The 19965-nt window shown below is 43.4% G+C and overlaps 1 protein-coding gene across 1 annotated transcript; it reads right to left on the bottom strand.

Moving 5' to 3' along the window:
* Positions 1-460: 460 nt before the first annotated feature.
* On the bottom strand, positions 461-6404 carry il10ra (interleukin 10 receptor, alpha). Its single transcript, XM_076282815.1, has 7 exons — positions 6039-6404; positions 4672-4792; positions 4049-4218; positions 3515-3657; positions 3062-3224; positions 2844-2959; positions 461-2336 (listed from the first exon to the last, which is right to left on the bottom strand). Exons 1-7 carry the CDS (start codon positions 6100-6102, stop codon positions 1488-1490), a joined length of 1626 nt encoding a protein of 541 aa, XP_076138930.1. The 5' UTR covers positions 6103-6404; the 3' UTR covers positions 461-1487.
* Between the last annotated feature and the right edge of the window lie 13561 nt (positions 6405-19965).

Genomic DNA, 19965 nt, shown 5'->3' with positions numbered 1-19965 from the left:
GACATCTATGAGTTCGCAAATTATCATGGATCTTCCAAAACATCCTTTCCGGCCAGTGGGTCTAGGCTTACGTATGTATGTCAAAAGCGTGCTGTGTCATATCAAGCATTGACAATACTGGGTGGCCGCGAGTAGGAAACAGGAAACAGGCAGCTGTTTTGGGTCAGCGCTGCTTGTCTGTAGTTTCCCCCACCTCTCTCATTTACATGTGGGAAACCCTCTCAGATCGTTAGTTCTCTCTGCTGTGTTTCCCCCATCATGGACTATTTCACTTCTCAGTTATTTATATATTAAATATAGCTGTGTCATAAATCTCCCGTTCTGTGAAAAAGGAAATAAAACCTCCCTTGTTTAAAAGCAAAATACACCTAAAATTATTTGGCGATTGCAATCATTTGTTGACATGTGGAACATGCATTTCAAATGAAGTTATTGGAAAAAGAGAAAATGCAGTGATGGATATATCTGTAAATCACTTTATTGTCCAAAATTGTAACGGAATGTAAACAACAAATGCTGTCATAGACATAGAAACAAGTCAGCATTGCATCATGTGCAAACTTCAATAAATAATATAGGCAAGTTAACTGTCAATGTCAGCTGATTTGAAATGTTACTGCCAAAGGTTTCATCCTTAACCAAGGCTAGAAGCAATAGACTTTTGATCCAGACAATGGCCTGGATTGATGGAAGGTTTTTGATGGACACTGCTGCAAGAGGAAATAACATTCATACTGAATTAATTTAAGCAAATATTCACAGTTTGAATGCCGATTTTCTTCAGAATTAGTATGAAAAAAAGATATTATGAGCACGCATACACCTATGTGTCCCATCAACACTTGTCAGAGGAAATTAACAATTTAAGCTGTTACTATCTGAGTACACCTTTTCTGTTTTTCTGTCATTTCTGTTTCTCTGTTGCTTCTCTTAACAGTTGCTGTCCAAGCCAACCAAAAGGTCTCCTTCCTTAAGGATGTGCAAAAAGACCACCAGGGACCTAATAACGAAACCTAACAATTGATCAGGGGTCTCTGGAGACTTCATAACGAAACCTAACATTCACAGCCAACAGCCGCCCACAAGTCTAGTCCCAGCAACTGCCATCAGCTTAATCTGTCCACTGTCTACTGTCCACAATGCATGCAAGAGCTTGTACAGAGAATCCCTTTTTTTCATTGGACAGCTGGAGCTGTCTGTGGTCTAAGGTGCTAAAATGGCCACCCTCCCTTTGCTCATCTAAAGCAGAGACTTTCTAATGAGGAGACACAGCACTCAAAGAATCTTTAGCCCACAGAAATGCATGGGGTTAGTTCGCACCGCCAATATGGCAGTAGTCACTATAAATATCCTGCCCCTTCCTGTATTAGCTGCCCGATAACTGGCCAAAGTGCGTTGCAAGATGGCAGCCGAGTGGGGGGGGGGACTTGCCTAGAAGGACTTTGCCTAAAGTCAGCTTTGAAGAGAGAAGTTTCTTTGTAAAGAACCTAGCCAAAGTTCAGCTCGATATCATTAAGAGACAGTCCATAGTCTGCCCCTTTTTCGCTCAGGAGGAACTGTGGCAAAGACACAATGAACGGTGTTGTCTCGTCTAAGCTCTGGGAGCTCTGACACGAGAGGGTCAGTGAGTCCAGCAAGCCTGTGGTTTCCACTGCTTGAATCTTTCTCAGATAGTTTGAAACAGGCAAGTCCTGCTCCTTAGTGTCCATGGGTATGTGAACGGGAACGGTCGGCGCAATGTGTCCTATCACCTGACTGGGCCTGTAGCCGATCACAGGGGCAGCCATGTCAAAGTCTGCTTCTGGTTGAGTCTGTGTCAGGGTTGCCTCAGGACAGCTGTTAAAGTCCGGCAGAGTAGATGGGCTCTTACTGCGGTAACCATCCCCTGTCATGACCTCTGCATCGGGAAGCGATCCAGTGTCCTCCCCCTCTGAGCCCCCAGCTGACTGGCTGTTAAACGCCAGTCCGAGTCCACTGTCCTCTCTCTGCGTGACCCCATTGCACATATTCCTCCCCTCCAGTAGGAGCAGCATGGTGCTTCCACCATGCTCACTTTCATTCTCCGCAGAGCTTCCAAGACTCCCGCAGCCGCTGTCCTCCTGCAGTCCTGGCTGGCTCGCCATCCCGGCGTCTCCACCGGTGGAGCTGGCCACCATGCTCACCCCGCTGTCCAGGCTCCCCCTCTTTTCCTCCTCCTGGAGAATGGCCATCTTGTCCTCGGAGAAATCTCTCTTGCCCTCCGGATTGGGGCGAGACAGGAACCAGCCATTGGTAATGACCACCTCCACTGGCGTCTGGTCAATTCTGAGGGGCTGCCACTTGGTGCCCGGTGGTTTCTGTTGGACAGAAGAGAGAGTTGGTCAAGTTGTACAATTGCAATCAATTTATCCCTGCTGGGTTTTTTTTGTTTCTGAAAAAAAAGTGTCTAATAGATATGAACTCCATAATTTAATCACTCATGAAACAGTGAATCTCAAGTCCTTTTTTTATGGTCTATCTCTCACCATAAAGTCACGGGAAAATCACAAGACTCAGGTGTGACACTACTGACAACAGTGACCTAAGGCATTCTTTGCTATCATGGCATTGGGATACTGAGAAACCATGGGGTTCCCCGATGTTTACAGTTTAGAGAATTGAGAAAATATGGTTACAGATGAGATGTTTATTCAGCACTATGTTGCATGCAGTTCTGCTTTTCCTATTTGCCTAATACAAACACACATGCGCGTGCACACACACACACACACACGCATGCACGCACACATGCACACACACACACACACACACACACAACACACAAATCATGTTGACTACACCAGTCTCTCCATTTTGGATCTTACCAGGGTAGCAGGCATTTTGGCTGGATGGCACAGGACGTATAATACTCCACCAATTATTGCCAGAACCACCACAGAGACAAAGACAGAAACCACAAGAGCAATGACTGTGAAGTTGTCTGATGGGGAAGAAAGAAGAAAATGTGTGAGAAAGGTCAATAGAATCCACCAATGGCAATAACATGTAAGACACTATGGGTATAGTGACTAATGAACGATACCTGGCTGTAGGTATATGCAATGTACTGCGTGGTTACTGATGTTCACCGACAGGGATTCTGCCTTCACATCCACACAGTATGTTTGACCCCATGACAAATCCTCAAATTTGATTTCCTCGTTGAATTGTGGAGGATCATATACAAAATCCCTCTCCTGAATGATCTAAAAAAGACAGAGAACAGTTACTTATGGAGATCCAGATCCAACAAGTCTTGCATCAGACACCACTACACTACATTGACAGAGCTAGATTGGGCAGGGGTAGCGCAGTGGTTAAGGAGCTGGGCTAGCATTCAATAGGCAAAAAAGTTGTGGGTTCAATTCCCGACAGCCAACATTGTGCCCTTATGCAAGGCCAAGTTGATCTGGGGAGAATGGCCCTTGTACTGTAATAATTTACATTATCTAAGTATAGATTGATGGAACACAGCAAAACTTGCCAATGCACATACCTGATCCTTGTCCTGTCCTTTCAGAGAAACTTTGTATTTTATGCCATATTTAAAGATCAGCAGGAGTTTGGGCTTCTGCTGGACTTTAACGGCGACCGATCCAGAGCCCGCAGCCAAACTGAAGACTGGGGGGAATATTTTACCTGAGGGAGACCGTCAAAAGAGATACACCTAGGGTTAGGGCTAGGGAAGCACATCTTAGAATAGGAACTCTGACCAAAACAGGGGTTTACAGACATTTGTACAAAATAAACAGAGTCACACTGTATACACAGAGTCAGAAATTGTGAGGCGTAAGTAATAATCTATTCAGTGAGTGCAAGGCTCATGGAATTGTCCCCCAGAAGTCCCCCACCCCACACACATTCTCTCTCTCTCTCTCTCTCTCTCTCTCTCTCTCTCTCTCTCTCTCTCTCTCTCTCTCCCTCATTTCTCTCTCTCACACACACACACACACAGACAGACACAATTTTGCACCACTGGGGCAGGTGAGAGATGAAGAATTGAGTGGAAAAGCTTGAGCAGCAAACTTACTTTCTCTCATTGTGAAGGATTTCTTCTTCCATATGTACTTTCCTTGCAGAGTGAGCAACCCCACAAACACAAAATAACGTGACGAGTAGTTGGAGACTAATTCAGAGATGTCACATTTTGGGAGAACAGTTAGCGCACAAGACGACACATTTACCCGATGATCATTAGCCCTGTGAAACACAACAGTACAGTCATTAGTTTCTCCATTTCACAACAAAGGTAGCACACAGTAATATTTAGTTTAGGGAACACATGTTAGTCAGTCAGTAGATTTTATATTTTGATCCTTCCATACTATATAAAAGTAACATTTGTTACAAGACAAAGTAGTTGCTTACCATGAATAAATGGCCTATTGGGTTCAATAAAGACCTAATAAATGTGCCTAATAAATGACGTTTGTTGAGCACTAATACCTACACATATTAATTTTGTAATAATGGTTAACATGTGCTCCCTAAACTAAAGTGTGTTTTGTCCACCAGCCGTAGTCAGTCTATGACTGCATATGAAGATCTTCACTAAATACATTTAACTTAACAAAAAAAAACAATGCAGTTTCACAGTCAGGCTTTCACATTGCTGTGTGTAAGAGGATCTGATGCTGCAACACCCTCACTAACCTTGACAGCTGCACAAGGTACTTGGCATTCTCTGGAGCATCCTCCGGAGGTTGCCAGGTAACCGTCACCTCATCCTCCCAGATGTGGACCTCCACGTTCACTGGTGGCTTAACATCCAGACCTGTTGGAAAGATCATTTAGAGTTTGTCCCTGTAGAAGTGGTAGCATGACTAGCTCTAGTATGTGTGTATGCATTTATTCACAACATATTGTTAACTGTAGCACAATATGGAAAGGATTATAAAGAGTCTGGATCTGATGAAGTAACTTAGATAGCCAATGACATGTCTTGCTCTGTCAGGCACTGCTTTCGTGGTGGAAATTGATCATATAATCAATAGGGCAAAGTCCAATAGCGCAATGCAAACAATGTGAGGGCCTATTGATGTGAGTGACCACGGAAATGCCCAGTGCTTTCCCAACAAGGAAGTACATCCTCTCAATGGCCACAAGTGCTGCTCTTCTCCATTTTGTTTTGAATCATATATAAAAAATAAATTTATCGATTATCGATAAATCGCCTAAATAATATAACAAGTGCTACTCTTCTCAATTTTGTTTTAAATATTGATTTATAGGCAATTTATCAATAATCAATAAATCAATATTGATTTATTGAGTATCGATAAATCGCCTATAAATCAATATTTCAGACCAGAAAGAGAGTGGTATTTAGTGGGTTTTGAAGTTAAATTATTTGATTAGCGTATACTATGTGTAGAGAGCATCCACTCACCATCTTTATCTCATTTTTGACATAGGTGGCATTTAGAGGCTTTTGCATCTGAACCCTTCATATATATATATATATATATATATATATATATATAATTGTGTGTGTGTGTGTGTACTGTATGTGAGTTGGTACAGACAGACATATTGTATATATATATGCACAAAATATAGTTTAGCTCTTTTAACTGGTGAATTCCATAGCTCTTATTCTGTTGTCAGTTTTCAGGTCTACTACTCTATTCTACCCTTCCCTTATAATGGCTCATATGGGAATTATCTATGAAATGCTATATTCAGCATTAGACTCATTCCGTGACCTTGTGACCTCTTGAATGTATAATACTTGAATGTGTATGCCCTATTCTTCTTGGAAAACCAAGAGAATTTCCCTCAGTGATACTCTGCCCACAAACACACGCACATACACACACATACCCCCCCACCACACACACACACACACTTGACCTAATGTCTCCATTATGACATTACAATCTTTTCTATACTATCCGTATCAATATGGAACCTGTCTGAGTAATAAGTTGCTATTATGAACACTACAACCACTACAACAAATAGCACTAACGACATTTCAAAAAGGCTCACAATATTTTACATGAAATGAAAAGTCTCACCTGGCATACACTTCAGGATCACACACAGAAGAGCCAGAATCTGAAGAAGGGACCGGGAGTCCATCTCTTCGTTTTCAGATCCGAAACATAATAACCCTGAAGAACCGCTGGTGCTGAATATGTAAAGATCCCGGGCAGAGGAACAGCTCCAGATGACCGGCACTCCGATCTGAGGTCCTACTCTGAGCTAAAGAGTGACCCCTGAGGGACCAGGCAGGTAGAGAGTTTAAATCCACAGGCTGGTAAAATCCAAGACTACTGTAAGCGGTCGAGTATGGGAGTGTGTGTGTGTGTGTGTGTGTGTCTTTCCTTCAGCTAAGCTCAGCTCCCTGACGTCTGTCTCCCTACACACTCATGTGATGAATAACTCGGGAACGTTTTAGCGCTCTCAGTACATTATCAGCAGCGAAACCACTGTCACACCCACTCATCTCTCTCTCTCTCTTTCTCTCTCTCTTCCACTTCCTGTTTTCATGAGCTGAGTGTCATGTGTACTTTCTCTCTCCCTTCCCCTATCTTTCTCTCACACACACACACACACTTAATTTCCATTTCCTGTTCTTTTTTCAAACATACGTCGAAAAAGTGTTGTCTTATTTTTGATACATGTGAGATAGGGAACAATTCTTAGAGGGTTTAAGGAACTTATTCAGTTGTTCATGATAAGCTCTCCATGTCAGATGTCACCAAAAGGAAGCTGGTTGCTGATAGCAACCAGTGATAGGAGAGTCACCTCATGGACTGAACAACTCAGAGTTTCCTCGAGTTTTCCTCTGATTAATTTTTCTTCATATAAATGTATATGTATCAGAGAGGGGACGTGTGTGTTCTGTTTGAATGTGTGCGAGTGAGTGTTATGAAGAACATTTACATATGCCAATAGAGATTCATCAAAGTGTTTGTTTATAGTTATCATAAATATATACATAAACATCAATTTTAGCATCAAAGTATGTTTTGATAACATTGTTAGTGAGAAAGTTGTATTTTATTTCCATAATATTTGTTCAGTGAGTGCATACGATCGTTTGTTAGTTATTAGCCCAAATATAAATATGGATACAGATATGTTGTTGTATGTGGCGTTAATGGGTAGTCGACAGTGTTGTCTGTCCAAAATAATGTTGCTGTTAGAATTATGTGTATGTGTTGATACCAGCCTCATAGTATCCCAAACTCTGGAAAAATAAAACACCTGGTTGCTCGATAGTTTCTTGATGCATTCAATGAAGCATTCACATAACTAAGACATGGACCATTGTTTAAATTATGAATACATAATGAATTAATAAATTATGAGCACAACTTTGTTAAGGACTGGATTACACAGACACCACACATAGCTATTTGATACCCCATCCAGCCAGTCACATTTCTGAGTTGCATAACACGGTTCAATTCACCTCAAACAGCAGATGTAGTGTGACTTGATTTGACTTTGCAAATAAATGTGAAAACATACAGATAGATAGATAGAGAGAGAGAGGGAGAGAGAGTTTCAGCAATGGACCAGCCCGATTAATCTATCTGTGTATCTAAATTTAAGACAATGATGCCATGCCCTAGATCTGGAACTTGTTGTATGCGGCTGCAGCATGGTTTGGGTTTTAACCGCCAAGCCTGATCAAGCTTCAGCACTGGTACAACACATCCTGGAAGTGTTGAAGTCTTCAGAGCATGTGGCTTTCCTGGGCCCCCCCACCCCCAACACCTGCCTACCTGCTCTGCCCCCACCCCCACAGGTGACAGAAGACATTGTAGAAAAAACCCATGATGACGCAAGGCTGTTGCTCACACTTTAAATATCTTACTAAACACACCAACCGACCACACTACCACTGTGAGATTGCACTTATTTAGGCATTTGTCTGACTGTCTTACCCAGAGTTATAAATATTACATAAAACCAATTACAGAAGCAGACGTCCTGGAACAACTCAGTGTTAAAGTTCCTTGTCCAGGGTTCACAACAGTGGTGACCCCTGGTATTGGACTGTCTGGCATTACACTTAAAAGGTCAGATGCCTAACTGCAAGACCACCCACTGTGTCTCACTGGCACCCACTAGCACTTGGGGAAGCTGAGGTATGAATTACAATGACTAGTTATGGCTCCCACACACAGTTGCGTGCGTTGCAGTGCTGGAGACACATCCTGTTCACTTTACATGGGCTTACGTCATCCGTTGCCGAACTGAATTGTGGGTCCAATGCGTCGCGTTGCTCCCGTCAGTCGCGTTGAGAATTTCAACTTGTGCTGCACCGACGGACGGCACTAGCCAATCAAATTACGGTTATACTTTGTCATTTGCATAGCTACCGTCAGGAACACCCACTGCCATGCGTTGACGGAACGCAACTGTGTGCGGGAGCCGTTACCCTCCAAAGCTGTGATACGCTGGAGTCATGATCGGGGGGTGGGGGGGGGGGGGGGGGGTCCGTGGTTCGTGCTCAGAGTCTCTCTCAGCCAAGGGGTCCTTGGGCTGAAAAAGGTTGAAGACCCCTGGTCTACAGTATAGTCTCCAAAGCTATGAAACATGGTAGTTTTTAGCATCCTGCTATGCACAGAATACCCAAACGTGTTCTGAACTTGCTGTTTGAGGTGGGGAGGAAAAAAGGCCCTGTGGCCAAACAGGCTTCAGTGAGAGGAGGAATACGTCACATACTGTACAGTGTTGGTGTTAGATTATATCACTGCACAGTGGTTAGCAGATAATTGCTTAGCTGTGTGTCAACTGCAATGATTGTTAGAAAAAAACAGTTTCTGGTGGTGTACACCCCGTGAGCGGAAGTCTGTTGCGGCAGTCTTGGCAATTTTTTGTTGTTGCATCATATTTGGCAGACTTCCTTCTCCTGTTTTGGTTTAAAAGACGTTGTGACCTGCATTTGGAATCCATGTCCCGTGTCGGGTATAGGTTACAATCCCTATAGGATATAATACAGTGAGATGGGATCATTTCATGCACCTCAAACTAAAATCAGGTAGGTTGGAAGACTGTTCACTAGACCAGGGGTCCCCAACCTTTTATGTACCATGGACTGGTTTGATTACCTTTTTTTTTTTCACGGACCGGTGGGGGGGGTTCGATGTTCCGTGTTGTGCATGCATTACTTGAAAAGAACTAGCTCCAGTTATGTATGAACAGTGAACGTAACAAACTCTTAAAAATGTGAAAAACGTGAACTTGAAGAAGTGAAAATGGAACAATATGAACTATGAAAATTGTACAACTTGAAGCTACATCTATCATGTGTGAACATGCTTAACAAAATATGGTAACAAAACATGGGAACTAAACGTGCATTACGAATATAATCAGTGGGAGCCCTGTGCTTGAAGGTTCCATCTGGGGGTGATGGAAGACAGTGACACCCTCCGTGTGTTTGAAATGTCCAGTCGATTGCGCAATTTGGTCTTAGTTGCACTCATTGCCGAAAACCTGGCCTCGCATAGATACGTGGTGGGAAATGGTAGCAACTTTTTCAGCGGTTTTACGGCTATCTCGGGATATTCTGCTTTGGTTTTCATCCAAAAACCCGCCAGAGAGGTTTCCTCATAGCCTACACACTCTTAAGACCACCGTCATTTGCAATTTCGATCAACTGCTAACAAGTTAGGACTATTCGGGATATCGACAAATGGATTGCGGACCCACTCATTGGTTTGCCGTGGATATTTGGAGGATGGGAAGTAACGCTCAAACTCATTTGAAAGCACAACAAGGTGATTGCGCACCAGCTGCGAGAGAAAGGGCCCTGCCTCAGTCTCTCCCAAAACCCCCACTACTGTTTGTAACATATAAAATACACCCCGATCCACTCATCATACCCACAAATCAAGCTTGGCTTTAAATGCAGCGACTTTATCTGCCAGTTTAAAGACAGTCGTCATTCTCCCCTGCAGTGACAGGTTGAGGTCATTAAGCAACCCGAATATGTCACGCAGGTAAGCGAGTTTTGACACCCAGCCCTCATCACTAAAATATGCAGCTAACGGTGACTTTTTTTCTGTAAGAAATCTCTGCAGCGGCTCTCGCAACTTAAACAGTCTGGCCAGTGACCTACTATGAGGCTTTTAGCGCAGCCACGTTCACCGATGTGGTTGCTTTACGCACTATTTTTTTGTCCTTCTTGCTCGCGTTTCTTACGCTCAAAGAACTCAAGGGGTTTGTCTTTAAGTGTAGGATGCTGGGACTCTAGATGTCGAATTAGCTTTGATGGTTTCATTGCTTCGTTTGATAACTTATCGCCAAATAACACACATAAAGGACTTGGTGCATGCGAGTCACCGGTCTCTGCGAAACCATATTTTAAATATGACTCGTCATATTTCGTATTGAATGACCCCTTCTTTTTCTTTGAGGTATCTGGCTCACCATCGTCAGTGGGTATTATTGCGAATGTGACATTATTGCGAATTAAATATAGTTTATTTAGTTTGCATGCATTATTGCAAATTAGATTGAGTTTATTTAGTTTGCATGCATTTTTTTTAAACTCTTGTCGTAGGCTACGGCCCGGTTAGGAATGTCCCGCGGCTTGGGGACCGCTGCACTAGACTACTAAACATTATTGTACTCTGTCAGTCATGTATGGTTGAGAGTCAGGATGTTAGCCATTATGTTCCTTGCGTTGTGTTGACTGCACCGCTCGAACCTGCTAATTTTACAGCACCTCAGATTGGGAACCGGCCGTGCTAGCGTGGCATTGTGGGGAATTAGCCATTGACTACGCCACCCCAAGTATTAGAGGGAACCCAGGGAACATCCCTTACAACCAGTAGGTCACACCAGAGACTTTTTAATGAGGAGACACAGCACTCAAAAAATCCTCCATAGAAATGCATGGGGTTACAGCTCCTACACACAGTTGCATTCCGTCAACGCATGCCAGTGGGTGTTTCCGACGGTAGCTATGCAAATGACTTGAAGTATAACCGTAATTTGATTGGCTGGTGCCGTCCGTCGATTGGCTTGATTGGCCGGTGCCTAGCGGCGGCAAATTAATTTGCTCAGCCTGTACGTCTAGTATTGAACCATAGGAATTTCTATTGGCTTAACACCGTGGATGTTCTCCAATCACAGCGCTCTATTTCGTTAGAGAGTCTTAAGGCGGGCTTAACAGGATAACGACATCCTGCGACGGTGAACAACAAGGAAGGTGGCTATGGCGAACGAAGAGCGGTTGTTTGAATCGGCGTTGGCGTCAACTTTGGAGGAGTTGGACTTGTGCTTTTCTTTGAAAGTAGAGCAACACAATGCACTTAAGTCATTCCTTTCGAAGAAGGATGTATTTGCCGTTTTGCCGACCGGATACGGATATGGTCGTAGCGCTGGCCTATTGCATGCCTAGGCAGTTTGAAAGACAATTCTCTGCCCGCCCCTTGGATTAAGCAGGTGAATGATTCGATTCCAGACTATACATTTCAATGATATAGGATGGCCCGCCAGGCTAGTCTGTCGGTGCAGCAACAGCTGAACTTCTCAACGCGAGCGGCGGAAGAAACGCGACGCAACGGACCCACAATTCAGTTCAGCAACGGATGACGTGAGCCCATGTAAAGTGAATGGGATGCGTCTCCGGCAACACAACGCACGCAGCTTTGTGTAGGAGCCGTTAGTTTGTAACGCCAATATGGCCTTTGTCTACACATTTCCCACCCCTTCTTTGGCAAATGTCAACATGTGAATACATTGAGCCAATCAAGTGGTGTGATGTGAATACATTGAGCCAAATATATGGTGTTTTGTGAAGACATCTTCCCAATCATGTGTTGTGAACTCGCCGCTGGAGCAAGATTGGTGTTGTGAAGCCTTGCGCACGCGCATTTCTGCTGAATAGGATGCCCGATGAGTGCCCAAAAAGCGTTGCTATATGGCCGCCGAGTGGAGGGACTTGCCTAAAAGGACTTTGGTCACACAGATTCATTGATTTTAAGGCAGCCTCGCTTGTTGGATTCCACCCGATGAGTGGAGAACATCATTACAATGAGCCTATTAGTCACTTATCAATAATCAAATAAAACTAAAGAGGAACCTACCACACTTTGGCCAGCATGGGCTGCCTGTGACCAGAGAGTAGTTATGCAGCAGGCTACCACCAGTCCTTTAGAGACCAACACAGATCCAGTGCACAGAGCGAGTGAATCTAATGCTGGAATGTTGCTACATAGGGATGTGATGCTTGAAACTGACGTCTCAAATCAGTGACGAGCTTTCGAAGTACAAGTGTTTCGAAACACTGCTTTGACCACTGCTTCGAAACATGAAGCAAACACATTACAACATTGAGAGTTTTTATGAGTAGAAAATGATTTAGAGAATACTAGCAGCAGCAATAAGCTTAATCTAAGAATCACTTGATGTGGTTTCCCATCCAGCAACTGACCAAGAACATTGCTGCTTAGCTTTTGACTAAGTCCATGAACATAGGTTACACAGCCAGACTTAAACAGACAGCTTCTCCGCTACGAAGCATTTGGCACCTTTGTTCCACCATATACAGATGGGGCCCGCGTAGCGCTCTCGCACCTGGGCCCACCATTGGTTTGTTACGCCACTGGAGCAATGCATCTTTTAAAGTTATTCATTAGCCTTCAGGTTAGTGTAGAATAATGATGCCTATTTGCTTCACCCATTGGCCATATTTTTTGGGCAGCCGTGGCCCATTGGTTAGCACTCTGGACTTGTAACCGGAGGGTTGCCGGTTCGAGCCCCGACCAGTGGGCCGCGGCTGAAGTGTCCTTGAGCAAGGCACCTAACCCCTCGCTGCTCCCCGAGCGCCGCCGTTGAAGCAGGCAGCTCACTGCGCCGGGATTAGTGTGTGCTGTTTGTGTTTCACTAATTCACCGATTGGGTTAAATGCAGAGACCAAATTTCCCTCACGGGATCAAAAAAGTATATATACTTATACTTATACTTATACAGCTCTTGAGGTGTCGGAATTGTTTCGAGCCGTTTTGTGTTTCGCTTTGCCCATCTCTATACAGCCATGGGACTGCTTTCCCAACCTCTTTTTCTTCTAATCTACCCCTTTATAGGGCATGGACAGCCTGTTCAGGTGCAAGCAATTAAGGCAAAAGGGGTGCGGTGCGGAGCAAGGAGAACAAGCTAATTGCGACCAATCTGGTGCTAAGCATTTCATCCCGCTACACTAGCAAGTTAGGCTAAAACCTATGGCTGCTAGTGTGTGGGAAGGGAGATTTACATACTTACGGCACAGCTATTGTACCTGTTGGCTACCAGCACAGAACGAGGAGGGAAACAGAGTAACTAGGGCTGGCTATTTCCATAAACGGACATTTCACCCTCACCGTTTTCAAAAATAACATTGTGCACACCTGTCAGTTTTTAGAAAAAAAATTGTTTACACTAACTGGTATATGCCATCAAGAGCATGCCAAACCTGTAGGTGGCAGTGTAACAAGAACCTCAAGTCCACGTTAGCCAATCAGAATCTCAAAAATAGCAACAACAGTAACAAATCACTTCCTCTTTGTCTTTTAAAATGTATTTGCAATTGCAAACAGATAAAAAGAGTTTGCACCAACATAAATGTGACTGCTACTCTGAATGCATCAATGATCACCATAGCTAAATGAAAATGTAGGCTAAATATAGGTTGCACTTTTGGCGCAGGTGCAAGTTCTGGTGCATAGGCCTAACGTTGGCTGCCTAAACCTCCGTTTTTGTCAGTTTACAAGCAACCGTGCAACCAAAGTTTTCCAAAATCTCCACTCTGGCCGAGTTTTTAGAAAGAATCGTTTTCAAAGGTGAATTCTCCTGCGTGTAAACTAAGGAAACAAACGAAGGAAAATGTCTCAGTTTTTCAAAATAACCATGTACGTCTAAACGGGCCCTTAGTCCAACTGGTTACCTGGGTTATTTTGCCTCTGGTCTCCAAAGCTGTGAAACACAGTAGTCTTTATCGTCCTGCTATGCACAGAATACATGTTCTGAACTTGCTGTTTGAGGTGGAGAAAAAAAGACCCTGTGGCCAAGCAGGCTTCAGTGAGGGGAAGGAGTACGTCCCATACAGTGTTGGTGTTAGATTAAATCATTGTACAGTGGTTAGCAGATAATTGCTTAGCTGTGTGTTAACTGCAATGATTGTTAGAAAAAAACAGTTTCTGGTGGTGTACACCCCGTGAGCGAAGTCTGTTGTGCCATATGGGCTGCTGCCAGTCTCGGTGGTAGGTATAAGAATTCGGCAATCCGACTTTCTTCTCCTGTTTTGGTTGTGATCTGCATTTGGAATCCATGTCCCGTGTCGGGTATAGGTTACAATCCCTATAGGCTACAATACAGTGAGATGGGATCATTTCATGTACCTCAAGCTAAAATCAGGTAGGTTGGAAGTCTGTTCACTAGACTACTAAACATTATTGCACGCTGTCAGTCATGATCACTGTATGGTTGAGAGTCAGTACGCTAGCCATTATGTTCCTTGTGTTATGTTGACTGCACCGCTCGAACCTGCTAATTTTGCAGCACCTGGGAGCACTTGGGAACCAGCCATGCTAGGCTAAAACCTATGGCTGCTAGTGTCTGTCGCTAGCACGTCTCTTAATGTGTGGGAAGGGAGATTTACATACTTACTGCACAGCTACTCTACCTCTTACCATCACACATGGAGGAGGGGAACGGAGTCACTGAGTCCCAAATCTTTTTTGTAGTCAGTGGAACGGGGATGTGTACTCGGTAGAAGAGGAACAGGACATGGAATAAGCACTAAGGGGAGTCGGATATATGCATGGGTTTTACTGAAGGGGATTTACCGTAGCTGTAAACAGTATTTGTTGTCTTCCTGCAGCTGGCCAGTTGAAGTTGCAGTAGAAACTTTATCATGGATAACATGAATTTGAATTTGAATATGAATATGGATATGACTGTGATACAGAGGGTGCACATGGCTCGACTCCTACTGTTGTTGTCTGTTTAACCCAGTCAGCACAGACCTTATTTTCACGTTTGATTGAACTCTTTAAATGACCCTGACCTGTTTTTACCCCGATGTCATCGGTGGAGAGTGTGTCTGCTATTATTAATAATATACTGTATATATTATTAATAATATACTAATATACTATAATATATAGTTTTCAAACTCATTATGTACATGCCATGTGATAACTTATGCAGGAAGAGTTAAACAACCAGCTACCTTTTCAATATAGTGAGCCATAAGATTTGTCATACAGATATGTATTTGTGCAATTTTCTTGCCACATTTCAAACATTATTCAACCAAGAGGTTTGTGCTTCTTAACCTCATGGTAGCAGTTACCGGATACTGTGAGATATCAGCGTGCAGGGCTTAAAACCACACGTTTTTTCCCCTTTTCATTGTGTACTTTCTTCTAAGTCCTGTCCCTGAGGTCACACGTGATCACAAGACAAAACTCTCAAACGGAGACGCCTCCAAACAATTTGTTGGTTGGGTGGCCGTGCTAATTAATCTGTGTAATAATTGTGTTTTATTTTTCATTTGCACTAAATTGGATTTTTAATGGCTTGCTGAGCTAAGAGGTGCTACATTCTCAGGATGTCACATGGTGGCTCTGTTTGTGTGTGTGTGTGTGTGTGTGTGTATGTGTGTGTGGGGGGTAGTAAATGTGTGTGTGCATTAGTAAACGTGTGTGTGTGCATGTTAGTAAACGTCTGTGTGTGTGGATGTGAGTTAGTAAACGTGTGCACACGTTAGTAAACTTCTATGTGTGAGCGCATGTGTGCATGTTTTGTATATGTATGATAGAGAGAGAGAGAAAATATATTACACACTCCCCTATGAAGCCTAAGGACTAAGAGGCTGACAGTGCTACTCTTCCATGTAACATGAAGGATCTTATAAATCATTGTGATCAGCCATCTTACTACTCATCATAGTGCCTCAGTGGGAGTTGATTTCACTCTAGTATTGTCCAGTCTGTCCCCCTCCACATTTTCACAATGCATTTCAAGAGATCAGCGCTCACGTCTAGGGGAAATCTGCGGAGATGTTGGTCCCAAATTCCGGCAATATCTGATCGAGACTAAATGAGGTTTTAAAAATAAAGTTTCTAAATAAAGGCCAAACATGTAGTGAGAGCAGCACTATCCGTCATTTCGTATCTCTGTCTGAATCATCACTGCGCTCCACAACACCAGGTCATGTCACAATAGGGTTTTGAAACTTCATTCAACTCAGTCAGTGCTTTTGTAGCTCCCGTTCCCACAATGAAAGTTTCCCACAGTTCTTTATTGGTAGCCTAGAAATCTAGACGCGCCCCTAGCTGCCAGGGCTAGTCTAGCAACTCTCTGTTGGCTTGTGAGCTCCAGAAATCGAAACTCAATCAGGCCAATGAAATCGTGTCGTTAGAGTCGTTAGGTGGGCTTAACATAATGATTGATGGCAGTTGCAGTCTGTTGGATGGCAGAGTTGCAACGGTTTGGCTTGAATTCCCTGCTACTTGAAAACAAATAAGATGGATGTTGCTGTTGGCGAACAGTGTGACACGAGTTAAGCTTTTATTAAGTTGGCAAACGTTTGAACTAGCCAACTAGCTCCGCTGGTGGGAAACGCATGGGACTCATTGCGCTGCCGCTGTCCTATTGCGTGCAGAGGGAATTTGAAAGACAACTGATTATCCCGCCCCTCGGACTGAGCACTGCGAACGGTGAGTGCCCAGACCCTACATTTTAATGTGGGTCTGGCTCGTCAGGCTACTCTATTGGATGTTTGTCATATTTTACAACATTTAAGTGCGGTCAAACTATTCATTAATGATTGGACGAGAGGCTTGAGTAGCGACATCTCAGAACATTCTCATGAGTTTTACAGCTTGGAATCACTCCGCATTTTGCATTGAATTGTCCGAAGCAAACATTCCATTCATTAAAATCAACAGAGCAGCGATTTCATTGCATCACATTTGAGTGAGAAAATGAATACAAAAAGGAATGTATGGAAGTCATTCAACAGTAAATGATGCTTAAATGTTTCTTTTGTATGTCATGTTGTTGTATCGTCAGGTTATTTGAAGCTCCTATTAGTGACTCAACTCAACCCAGCCAGATTTCAGATTTTCAGTCAGACAGTTTTTCAGTGGGGTGGGGGAATATTATTTCACCATTGGGGTTGGGGGACTCTGTGTTCCGATAGACTCCTCAGCCAACAGATCAAAGAGGAAATCAAGAGCAAAGTTCATAATAGCTCAGATCTAAACACTAGTGAATGAAAACGAAACAGAGATCAGGGGCACAGTGAGTGTAAGAGAGTCAACAGATTGATCAGACTGGCCTGTCATACAGATTCACCGAACTGTAATTTCACATTCCTGAAATGATAAGTTATTAGAAAGCCCCAATGTGACCTCAGATTAAATCGGCGGTAAAATAGCACACATAGCACGCTGGCAAGATTATATTAAATCGGCAGTTAGCTAGTGGATGTGCTAGTAAGATTATATTAAATCAGCAGTTAGCACTCTCATGCTATCTGCCCAAAGGTAGCTTGCAATCCCCAACAGCACAGTTGTTGGCACTTCTAAAAGCATGTTAGCATGCTAACTAATATATTTTGGTGATAGAAGTGGTGATGTGCTGTGGCAGCTTTTCTGAGATTTTCATGGGGAATTCCATCCTGGACTAGGCCTACATGCATGACCTAAGAAACATGAGGGTGAAAACCAGAGGGGCGTAAGTGACATTTTTGGCGAAATACATCAAATACATACATCAAATGAAAGCTCTTGATCAGCAATTTCTACTATCAAAAGGACAGGAGCAATATTAGAGTTATTAGTGAAAAAACAAAGGATTTAACACTGAACACAATGAACCAATTGGTGTTGTTTTGGCCCTCCTGTAAAGTTGGTGAAATGTTACTTACACCTCTCTGGTTCCAAGCCCTTCACATCGCCATATTATCTATCCACCACTATTGCTTCAAAAAGTGGCACATTGCTGCTAGCTATAACACTGAACAAACACATCTCACTACAGTCAATTTACTGAGATGTAACCAGATGTCATGGTGATTAGAGTAAAATGGACCTATAGGCTCCAACTAGATTAGCAGCATGGCAAAGACAAGTGGATAGGTACAGCAGGTGGATAAGATATAAAGGACTCTGAAAAGGTTGTGTGGATGTGACCTTTAGTGTGATATCTGCAAGGCTTAATGCAAGGAAGTTATCAGACATTTATGAGGAAGTCAAATACAATACTGTAGTCTAACTGTCTATTTTCAAATCTTAAACGTACCGGCCCACACCTGAATTCAGGCATAGTGCCCTGCATCTCTGTCAGAGATCTCTGCTTTGACACTTTTCTGTTTGCATACCACCATGTTGATCCAGTCAGGCGCGCCTGCAGGTGTACGTCCGTACGCACTGTGCGTACCATCAGGCTATTCAACAATGAAAGAAAATGTCCCTTGTGTGTGTGTAATGAGTATTCACTCCAAATTGGCCCTCCATACCTTCCCAACTATGCACAGTATCCCATTAGCTGCATGCCATCAGGCTATTGAACGTGAACATTTATCAAAATTAACGCGCGCACATTTTGTTTGAGCAGGAGACAGAATACGCATGCAGGCACGCAACTAGGCTAGGCTACTTGTTATTTTCTTTTACTCGGCTATCTATATATGGTTATCAGCACACAATGTTGAGCTAATTCACTAACTCAATACTCATCATGGATATCACAAGTTTAAACAACGAATACAGAAAGTATGGGGGCAGCAAAGCTAGAGGAGTTATTCCAGATGGGCAAGAACAAGGTAGGCAATTGGTGTACTTGTCAGAACGTTAGACTGTATTGCAGCTGTTTAAAGCCAGACGTCACGGTACGCTAGAACAAAAGGTACATTTAGCCAAATGAATAGGTCATTGTAGACGTTGATTACTATTGCATGTGGATGTTGTTATGCTATCTAGGCTACTTTTTGCTGACCAATGCACGGGGCTAAAACCGGGAAACGGACAGATATTGTCCACGCGTGTTTTTTTTTTGCGCGGGGGGGGGGGGTGATGAGTGTGCGTACCATAGCATTAATTCCTGCAGGCGCCCCTGGATCCAGTACTGTCAGTCCAGTACAGATCTGGATTGGCAGGGTCTCCCTGCAGCATATTCAAGTGTCCTCTCACACAGGGATGGATTACTGCACTGGCCTACCGAGGGGCCCAAGGGGTCAGGGGGCCCTGAAGCCCAAGCCTTTCATGGAATCATTGCCTCAATATCAACACATCAGGATGTAGGCTATGAATCTGATTGAATTTAGTATTGGCCATCCCCAAAATGCACCAGAATACAGGAAATCACATCAAACAAATTAAAACATTTCTGAGGGAGGACCCCCAAACCCCCCTTCCACATATGCGACAATTAGTGGGGGGCCCTTAATACATCTGGGCCCAGGGGCCCAAAAGTTCATAATCCGCCCATGCTCTCACATACGCAGAAGCTTCAGTGGGGAAGCCACTTCAGATCAGGGGAAGACACGGATCCAGTGTGCAGATGTGGGGCTTTCTACTTTCGACCTAAAAGGCCACGCACTAAAGTACCTCAGGGATTTTTCGTTTCCTTTCTTGGCCACTCACCAATTGCTTTTCATCTCAAATGAATTTTTACTCCCTGCAATACCAAAAGCTATTAGATTTTTCTTTGTGTGTGTGTGTTTGTTTTGTTTGCTGTTCAGAAAGTTCCCCACATGTGCACGATAGAAAGCTTCCAGTTCCTGTTCTATCCACCACTATCACTTGTGACTAGTATCATGTATCTATGACTAATATAATGTGCTACACTCTAGATGCAGTTAATCTGTGCACATGAACCCCCTGACCCCTGTAGATCTGAAGACTTTTTATTATTTTGTCAATTTCCCATAGTCTGGAGGGAGACTATCGTAGATTTCATGCGTGAGTGATAGACCTAATGTCTGTA

This window comes from Alosa pseudoharengus, unplaced genomic scaffold (genome assembly GCF_046254945.1).
Source record: "Alosa pseudoharengus isolate Yale_2024_CS ecotype anadromous, Long Island Sound unplaced genomic scaffold, YU_APseudo_1.1 YU_APseudo_1.1_scf_13, whole genome shotgun sequence".
Taxonomy (NCBI): domain Eukaryota; kingdom Metazoa; phylum Chordata; class Actinopteri; order Clupeiformes; family Clupeidae; genus Alosa; species Alosa pseudoharengus.
The sequence above is the reverse complement of the archived record's forward strand: the minus strand, read 5'-3'. Positions and strand labels throughout refer to the sequence as shown.